This window comes from Oculina patagonica, chromosome 6 (assembly GCF_052425735.1).
Source record: "Oculina patagonica isolate OP01 chromosome 6, crgOcupat, whole genome shotgun sequence".
Lineage (NCBI taxonomy): Eukaryota > Metazoa > Cnidaria > Anthozoa > Scleractinia > Oculinidae > Oculina > Oculina patagonica.
Genome location: NC_135763.1, coordinates 1,414,213 through 1,424,618, shown reverse-complemented (window position 1 = coordinate 1,424,618; position 10,406 = coordinate 1,414,213). Strand labels below are relative to the sequence as shown.

The 10,406-nt window shown below is 40.9% G+C and overlaps 1 protein-coding gene and 1 pseudogene across 1 annotated transcript; both read left to right on the top strand.

The window, feature by feature from the left end:
• Positions 1 to 2,681: 2,681 nt before the first annotated feature.
• LOC144657629 (uncharacterized) lies at positions 2,682 to 4,201 on the top strand. The gene has a single exon (XM_078517984.1). The coding sequence runs from the start codon at positions 2,758 to 2,760 to the stop codon at positions 3,742 to 3,744; it is 987 nt and encodes a 328-aa protein (XP_078374110.1). The 5' UTR covers positions 2,682 to 2,757; the 3' UTR covers positions 3,745 to 4,201.
• Positions 4,202 to 5,535: 1,334 nt separating this feature from the next.
• LOC144657732 (uncharacterized) lies at positions 5,536 to 7,512 on the top strand (annotated as a pseudogene).
• Positions 7,513 to 10,406: the final 2,894 nt, after the last annotated feature.

Below are 10,406 nucleotides of genomic sequence, written 5' to 3'. Positions count from 1 at the left end.
TATCATTCATTGTTTGTTTACTTAAAACAAAGAAACCTCAATCCTAGCTGGAAACCCGTTTCAGTTGCAGTTGGCAACAGTTTCAAACACCGTCAATACTATCCCGGCAATTTCTATCAAGCTAGTCAAGCCTAATTTTGATATCAGTGATTTTTCATCCGTGATATTTGGGTATTTCGATAGTTGTAGGGGTCATGAATGGTCTATCAAAATTTTACAGTGCTCGCAAAATTAGGCTTCTACTCGGAATGCTCGCAAACTTTTAGTGGGTGCTCGTTTGCTCGTTAGTTGGCTCGTGGTCGGATATTTTTACAAATGCTCGCATGCTTGGTTTTTAGTGGAGGTAGCTTTTGGAAAAGTGCTCGTTGCTCGCAAGACTAACGTGTGTCAATGCTCGTGCTTGCAAAGAAAAACGCTCTTCAGACGCTCTGTTCGCGTGCTCGCAAAGACCATTCGATACCCCTAGTTGTCGCCAAATTGCAACACTTCAGGGTCAACGAGAAAACCTGTGTGTATCCGTATGTGTTCTGCCGAGAGTGGACTTGAGTCGGTGCCGACTAAATATTGCACACAGGCAAAAGCACGTTATATTACTCCTGGTTAACAGATTGCCTTTGTTGCTATGTGCTTACCTGAATTTCCCGACGAGATGTTACAAATATACTCGGCAACCACCTAGCAAATCCGGAGAATAATCCTAACTCCGGAGTTCTAAAGCATTCAATTGTCTTTCGCTTTTGACAAGCTATGCCCAACCTTCGACCTTTGGAAGTTGATTTAGTGATAGCCCCCGCGGAGGCTTAAAACTTGTCACAATAGAACCGACCAACGAAAAATTTAGAAAAATTTACTTCGAATATTTACCTAGGAAAGTTACTTTTTATTTAGACACCCGGGGAAGGGACTTCCATATGGAAAGGACGGGGATGCTCTTGTATCTAGTAAGGGACCGGCCATTATTTAGAAGGAGGAAGGCTAGGGGCAAATGGAAGGAGGCTATGTTCAAATTATCCTGATCTTCCCCTTCTATGAAGAACACCCTCCCCTCTCTTACGCACTCAGTCCCTTACACCTCCCTAATACGCGAGCATAAATTTATGTGGCTCCCACTTTAACCCTGCATTAATATCATTGACCCTCCTCCTATATTTGCACCAGCCCTACCCACCCTCTAAACAATGACCGGTCCCAAAATCCGGAAAATAATTCTAAAGCATTCAAATGTTTTTTGCTCTTGCAGACAAGCCGTGCCAATAGGTAGCCCCGAAGGCATAAAACAACTTTTCACAGCAGAACCGACCAAGTGCCTTGGGAAGGCCTCCGTAATTTTAAGTCTTTTTTATTTCATTTAGTTATTTTATTTTATCAAAGATCGAACGGAACCCTACTCGTAGGGTAATGGGAACGTCGCTAAACAAAACATTAATGAGAAGTACAATAGTTCTGCGCGTGCGTTAGAAATCTTTCCAACCACTTTTTTGCCGTCTTCTACAAAACAATGGAGACGCGGTGGCCTAATGGTTAGAGCGCCGGACTCCGGATCGAGCGGTCCGAGTTCGAGCCCCGGCCGGGGTCACTTGTGTTGTGTTCTTGGGCAAGACACTTTACTCTCATAGTGCCTCTCTCCACCCAGGTGTATAAATGGGTACCGGCGACATAATGCTGGGGGGGACCCTGCAATGGACTAGCATCCCATTCAGGGGGGAGTAGAAATATTCCTAGCCGCTTAATGCTACGGAAACCGGAATAAGCTCCGGCAGTGTGGGCCGCTTGGCTCGTGGCTTCTCCTCCTTTTTCTACAAAACAATAACGTGCAATGGCCAAATTCCATGTTATGGTGCGTAGAACGCGTACCACAACGGCGCATGTTTCAAGTTTATATTTTGGAATTGATTTAGCTGAGGATTGTTCTGACACAGAACAAAGGCTAAATTGATCAGGATAATCGCGAGATTCTTAAATAAAATATAAATTCATTTTTTCAAATGAAATGAGTAACCGTAATAGCACAATAAATTGATCAGCAGACCTGGTGTGGTCGTGCATTTGAACTAATTATTTACAAATACAAATAACTGTAAAACTTAAAAATATACGTTTAATGTTGGTTGCTTAAACTCCCTCATTAACTAACTCGTCAAGACGGAAGTAGAATTGCTTCACAAAATACCCACAGGGCATTGAACTTCGTACTGACCTTTTCAGTTGTCTTTCAAAGGTTGACAGTTTCCGACATTAATATTCATTTCACTGGTGAACTGCTACATTAAAAAAACGTATTTTTATGGACCGTAAGCGTGGCCCACCTGTTGCTTTTGGCCGAGGGTCTAGTGCCTTAAATTAAGGATAAGAGAAGCACGATGATCGAAAATTGTTCACTGACGGTAGCTAGTGAATCCTGATTTCTGAAAAACGTTATGCTACAATTGCAATCATAACCGTTACACTTGGCCGAAAAGCTTTCACTCGTTGACAGGCCAAACACTGACGCTATTGGCGTTAACGATCATACGACCGATCTGGCCTGATTGTGCTTCTAACCACAACAAAAAAGTGACAAGATAATTGTATAATTAACGTCCATATGCCTCCAGGAGGTTTTATTTTGACAAACAAGTAGGCCAACTTCCATTTCCGGGTGGAGACAGTCAGACTGATACACTCAGTCAGTTCCCGTGCTGAGTGGCTGCATTGGCAAGTAAACGAAAGAAAATATACAAAACTACACGTATTATTTAGCTAAAGAATTGGTAAGTAATGTCAATTAACCGGGGCGCAGCTCATCGACGTCGCAGTCCGCCCATCATTACTACGGAAGATTCTCAGCTTTTAACACAAGCGGAACGACGACGAGAGAGAGACGACGTTCTCAATCGAGATCTGCATACTGCCGCTAGCTTGGAGAGCGTTGATCAGGGCAATGCCACTCGTGTGAGTGCATGCACGCTGCCAGCTGTCATTTCCCACAGCAGCAGTGACGGTACCGATAGCTTAGAAACAGGAAATCCATCAGACCAAGATGAAACTCGTCCAAGTTTGCCTGAAGACATAAAGCGGGTCAAACAAGAGGTAATTAAGAAGAAGTTTTATCAAGAGAAGGCACTGAAAGTCAAAGGAAACCTGCCAAGTTATAACATGTCCTATCAGGCTCCTAATAAAAAGGCAATCAGGAAATTTTCGAGAAAACGTTGCCGCAGCTATAGTTGCTCAGACACGGCGAGTCCGTTTCCATCCGAATTGGAACTCAATAAAGGCAACAGTGATGCTCAACAATGCCTTGAAAAATATGACCACGAAAATGTTTATGAAGACAAACAATCCATTAGCAAGCTTCCAAGCATTTTTGAAAAGAACATGGCTAATTCTAGATCTTGTGCGTCAGCATGTTTGAAAATACGCCGAAGTCAGCAATACATTGGAATAACAGACACATTGCTTGATAAAGACCTGCGTTCGAAAGTAAAGGAGTTTCTGCAAGCGCCCCAGCCCAAATCTAGCACACCTAGCCTTCGAATAAAGAGAGTTCCTGATGTTCAGCTCCAGAATGATAAGAAAGGGAGTAATCATAACACTGACCTGAGGACTCAGCTTACAGGAGTGCCTATTAATACTGACACGTGTCCACTGATGAGTCATTTTAAGGACAGGAAATGGTACTATCAGGATAAAAGTGGAAAATGTTGCTATCTTAGAGTTCCGGAATCACCCGTCCCTCCTGTTTCATTCGTATTTACAAAAGATTAGGACAACATATTCAACCGTAAACACTTTTGTTTTATCTACATCGAACGCGGCATCGTAGTCATGTAACAAAACGTTGAGGGAATTAACTTCCACTGCTGGGCATTCAAAATACCTCAATGTTTGATGTACCGCTCTGACTTAACATGAACGGGCGATCTAATGAAGTTTAACTGCACAACGGCATAGTCCATAACAACTGTGTTTAAAGAAATAAACGGTTATTTGCCTAAACCCATTCAGTGTTCCTGCATGTTCATTCAAACGTATACGCAGAAACTGAGAAACGTTACGTTCACAGATTTGGTAAATCTATAAACACGTCAAGCCTCAGTGATTAAAGGAGCAATGTCACGGTATTGTAAGTCAATTTTCTGATTATACTTTCAAATCAAAGGAAAATGTTAAAGTAATAAATTTTTTAACAGAGAAAAACGGCAACGGAGTATTAAAATCTCGAAAATAAACAGTAATGGCTTTTACTGACGAAGATTCAGATGGACTAAAAACAACGCCCCGTTTTTGAAAACATTTGCCAACTTTTTTAAGGTAATCTCGCGTTTTGTCCGTGACGTAGTTCCTTTAATTTTGAATTCCCAAAACGTAGTTTAGATTGCCATGGCCATGGTAACGATTTTCGTAATAGGAGTAGGCAAGACATGTTTCTGTCGGTGTAAGAAATTGTTTGAAAAGTTTGCCAATACGATCTCATATTACGACTTTGACGTCATTCGTGCATCTGCACTCTAAATTATAGCCCTGTTTTATCTAAGACTTGAACAAGGAAGGGAATGTTCCGTGCGAAATGTCTCGCACTCCAGTGATTTTGTCACGTTGTCGCGAGACAACTTGCACGAAACCTTGCAGGAAGTTTAATACCGTTTTGGCAACGCATCAGAAAATTCCTTGCGATATTTATAAGTACAGCTTTATTCGGTTTGTTGAACGCTGGCTGCAACGAAATAGCGAAAACTTTGTGACAAGTGTTTATAACGGTATGTTGCAATCTTAATTTCTTGTGCAACTGCGCCACTACAAAACTCAGCGAGGCAAGTCGCACGAACATTGACTTAAAAGTCCATTAAAAGATTATGGAAACAGTTAACGAAATCCTGCGCTTTGTCTTGTTTATTCAGTTTATTATATAAATATGAACAAATTACATATTTTGTGAAAGCCATGTACAGTTGATGATCAGTGGCGGCACTTGATTCACCCACTTATGTTATATTGAACCTTAACCAACACACTCGATATTAATAACCTTGTTGTTCCGTTTAAGCTATAAGTTCCCTTTTTAGCGTTTTTGCCGCAGGCATGAATTATTTTATTTGTTTCTTGATAAACAGGAAACATTAATGAATGCTGTAATGGAAAATTTATTAAAACCTTAGTTGTAAATAACGTCAAAAATTTATTGCGAAGTTGCAAAATAAAATGTTGGTACAGTGGAACCTCGATTTACAAACTTCTATATAACGTAGTCCTCGGTTTAAACGAACGATGTCCTTCGCCCCTGTGATAGTAAAATAAATGGAAAAGAATCACGATATAACGAATCCCCGTCATAGCGAACATATTTTTTTTGCCAGTCCCTTGGCCCTTCGTTACATCGCAGTTGTTTTTGTGCATGGTTTTGTCGATCGGTTTTTGCATCATTAACTTATTATAGAATAGCGTGACATTTTGTTCCTTTTTGTGGTCAATCAACTCACCGGTCATTTCCTCTGTTGTTTTGATAAATAAGGTCACATGGTTCAACTGATTTCCTATTCTTTCCACTCTCAAGTCTAAATTAGCCATTATTCTCAACAAGTAACGCGGCAAGAGCTTTGTTTTCACACAACATGGACAAAGAAAGAGATCGGCGACCTTCTGAAGGACAAATGAAGTCGTCGATAGCGACAACGAAAAAGGTTGGTATTACCAAACGTGATCTCAATGCCAATAATTTTTTATCCGTTGACCGATTCAATTGGCAAACACGTTCAGCGGACGTCAAAGGCAATGACGAGGAACAAACCACAAAAGGCTTAACACAGGACCCTAATGAGGAGGTAGACTTTTCGTTCGATCTCGATGTGAACCGTCCGGGATACTCAAAAGTTGCGTTTATGAAGAAGCCATCGGATATAACAAAACAATCTGATATGTCTACGTCTCGAACCTTCTTCATTAAAAGATCAGATCAAAGTCCCCGCAGTGATATTGGCCTGAACGTAAAAATACGTCGCTCGCCGCAGGAAAAAAGCTTTTCAAAGCAGAGCCAATTTAATAGCGGTCCGCTCAATCTCAAGCAGACGAATGTCCTCTCCTGGAAAACTTTTGAACAGTTCTTTAAACGAACAAACGCCTGCTTCTACAAGGGTTGTCACAGCACCCGAGCGGAAAACAAGCCGCTTCACGCAAGTGGATCACTTTTTAGACGCCAACAAGCAATCACGCGATCCCTTGCCCAAGATTACCAAGTCTCTGGAAACTTTGAAGACAGGAGATCAATCCAGACGGAGCAAATCGTCAGAGGACGTGCGTAGTGATGGAAAGAATACGAGTAAATGGTCACCACAAAGTTTCATCTCAGACAAGTCGACGGATCGAAGTCAAGGGCTTCTTGAATCAAAGATAATTCCGGAAAGCCGTCTGTCCACCCCACAAACTTTTGTGTCGGAGGGAACTGGTGATTGTCTCAACAAAATGACAAACAAAAACAAGATCAATGTTAAGTGTAGTCGACTTGACACCAAACAACAAAATATTGCTTCTTCAAGACCTTTTGACGATTTCAAAACCGAAAGTAGTGACTCACTGGGACAAACGAAAGTGAAAGTTAAGACAAGCAAGCGAAGCAATCGAGTTATCGATCATGTCTACAGTTCCGGTGACTCTACAGAAGAGTTTATGGCTACTGCCGGGGAGAGAATGAAACCGCAAACACTGCAACGTAAGGTGACAATGGGCACTCCGATAGGGATGGATCGCAGGCCGAGAAGCAAGATTCCTTTTGTTAGGAACGAGACGGCTGCAAGTGATGAGCCGTATTCAGCTACAAACCCTGAACATGAGTTAGACCTCAAAGTTAAGGCTTTCTTACGAAGGCACCAGCCAACAGCGAGTCCAAGAACACTGAAAGTGAAAACGGTCAAGAGAAAACCTAGTTTTACTGTGAACAAATTACAAAAACGGAAAAGCCAAGATAGAATCGCTGTTAACACAGATACGTGTCCAAGTTCGTATCGGTTAAATCAGGATCGATCCTGGTATTATCAGGACAGAAAAGGGAAATGTCGGTACCTTAGGGTTCCTGAATCACCCGTACCTCCCATAGAATGGGTGTTCAAACGAACATCATCCCCTTAAGTTATCCAGTCAGAACCGAATGTCATATTTACCATAAAAACACAACGTTAGTTTCTATCAATTGTATGTACATTTTCGAAACATTTTGCTCAATATGTTTTTAATTGCTTGTAACGGGCGAAGGTATAGCACTGACTCCGTGAATATAGCGCTTTGCCCCGGCCGCTTAAAATCGTATTAAAATTAGGAAAGTTATGGAGTCAATCGTTAACCCTTAATAATAAGTGCAAAATAAATGGACATCAAAGGAACAGATGTTGACAAGGTTGGCTTTACCCACTTTCACTGATTTTGAGACTTTCAGTGAATTTGCTCACCATATGTCTGCTGCACCTGCCTGCAGGTACAAATTCTGTTACTTTCCCTGCACGTTGGTAGTGGTTCTCATTGTTTAAATCTGTGTACGTGTTTTTTGTTTTTGTTTCTTGGTTTATTTTCACGTAAAAGGATCCCAGCAGTTCAAAACAGCATTTACAATTTTGTCTGAAATCCTCCATTTGTAACAATTTAAAGAAATGACTGATCAATGACAAAAATGACCGCTTCTACAACATTATATTTGTCGTTATTATTCGACATTATTATATAGCTGGAATTTTATTCCCAACAGCGCGCTCTTTCTTTGGCTACTTCGAGGACACATGATAGTCTAACAATAAAACCGTTTCCCGCCAAAAGTCTCTGAGCGGGTAACATTGCAAAATCTATGACGTCAGTAGATAACAGTGCACTGTAAATGTGTGTTACCCTTGAATGCTTACCGACGACCGCCGTTCTTCTGAGGTTTTCGTTCTGCTATGAAAAACTGGTCCCTCAAAAAAAAAAGTTAATTTTGTTTCCCTCAAATCTCAAAACAAAATTAAGTGTTCCCTCGGATCCATGGCCAGTCATTAACTGTTAGGTGTAAAGGTGCCCATATATCTAACTTGATTTGATAAAAGGTGTCTCCCGAAATTTGACATGACACCATGACACCGTAGTTCTGAAGCCCTATTTCTGTAACGAACGCTGAATGAGGGCTAATTTTAGCTCAAGTTTAACGTAAGGTACTCTAGTTTATGTGTTTTTTAACCAAAAAGACTGCATATACGGCATTTTGTTTAAATCAAGAATTCTATCAATTTAATTAAGAGTGTTTACAACTTGAAATGTGAGTCAAAATTAATACCAAGATAGACATAAGAAAACACTCGGCGGAGAGCTGAACTGTAGCGTTCTTAAAGCATGCACGTCTCAAATAAACTGAACTAAAGCATTCTACATCGACATTCGATTCAACTTTAAGCAAATCAGGCGAAATATCTGAGGAAGCGGGCATGTGTTATCTCAATTGTCAACTCCATTGTCGCGGCCGGAAATGCACACGATCGCATCGCCTCCCACTAGCGAATCACAGAGAACTATGAACTATGAGTGTTAGCTAGGCGGAGAACGCCTAAAATTGAGGGGAAAAGAAAACTATGTACTCACATCAGCGCTTGAAGCGATTCCTTGGCTATCCAATCCGACATGTTTCTTTTAGAAATAACCGACAATGTCCCGGATGTATTTGAATGTCGTCGAGCGCATAACGCCCGCTCCCCAAACTTCAACAGTAAAAAACTAAGTCTTTAGCCACGGTAAAGTTCAAGCCAAATATCGTTATGACCGCCTTCAAATCAGCCCGTATAGTCTAGTTCCGAGTCCTAATTGATGTGGCTAAAGACCTTTGCTGTCTAAAGCAAGCTCAACATTATCTGTACCTGGCAAAACGAGCCGACCGGTTATCTGTGTTTAACCGCCTAAAGCTCGGTTTGAGGTACGATAACAGCCGACGCACAACTTGCAAATCGTAAGACTTTCACCTTCACGGGACTTAATGATGTCCTCCGGCAAACTTCCTTTAGACAGCAGAATGGAAAGCTATAGATCACAACTGTTCAACTAGTTAGCGCGCGCAACTAGAATTCAAATGAAAGAGAGGGGTTGGAGTTAGAGACTGGGCTAGACTAACCACAAGTAATTCTAGGGGGAGGGAGACGGGGGGGGGAGACAGGGAGGGAGGAAAAAAAGTAAGATTGCATTCACTACATTAGACAGGGCGACATTTCATTGGAAGAAAGCCGAACAATTCTCCGTATCCTCAAACAAAAAAAAAAACAAAAAATGAAACCCCATACATTCCTTAACAGCCCGATAGCCACCTTTTATCAAATCAAGGTAGATATATATTACTGTTAGTAAATCCTTGTTTTCTGTCATCGGTACCTTTAAAGGTTATCCTGCGATACACGGAGTTTTCCAAGATTCGTCCGAAGTTTTGCAAAGCGCTGCAAACCCGTATAGTGTTTTTAGCTGTAACATGCGTTTTGTAAATAAACAACTTTCCTGCTCAATCATATGCATCTGGCGAAATATCGTCTAATTTTAGCCCACTGCAAGATAATTGCTGATAATTGTTATTCATTCTCAGGGCAATAAAAGATTACATCCACGTCTATAAAGCATACATGTATATAAAGCAAAATACAACGGGAATGTAGGTAGCCATTTTGTTCTTTCCAATCGGCTGATGATGAGCGCCTTGCATCTTTATTTTTTAATCATCTTTTCCCATTTAACTTTTTTAATTTAAAGTTGCTCTTAATGCCATCTAACAACCTTTTCCGTAAAATTAGATCACCCGCCCTTCTCCTGTGCTCCCTGCCCCTCTTACTCCCAGTGACTACGTCCCCCTCCCTACACTTCCCACGCCAAACCATTCCCGAAACCCAACAATTTCAGTTTGCAAGAATTCTATATAAACTATCTAAAAGAAAACCAATAACTGCATGCATTGAGTAGCTGTAGTAGTCAGGAGATGATATACATTCAGTGACAAACATTAACTTTATTCAACTAGCGCGCTTGTTAACGCTGATGTAGTGAACCCCCCTGCAAACAATTCCTCCCTTTAACTTCATGTTTGAAGACTTCATTTTCATAGTTTTATATTCAGGTCCACGGTAAATTAATTGCACGACCCCGAGTACAATTCGTGATTAACAGGTACGAGAAATCTTTTGAAAGTTCTCAAAATGAGAACTTTCAAAACATTTCTCACATCACTCAACTAAAGTACAATTCGGAACAGTTAACTTTATAACTTCATGGCTTGTCTTTACAATATTTTAGGTGAACTTCCGAAACCTTCCTTCATCTTTGAGCCGACATCGGTTAAACTTCGGAAATCTTCGGAAATCTTCGGGTACAGTGTATTGACAAATAAACAAACAGAAGAAAGGACTTGTACATTACAATGTGTCCAACAATAAGCTAATTTCAATTAT

What these genes read in the sequence shown, in the direction of transcription:
- LOC144657629 (XM_078517984.1), top strand. Translation starts at nt 2,758, where the DNA reads ATGTCAATTAACCGGGGCGCAGCTCATCGACGTCGCAGTCCGCCCATC.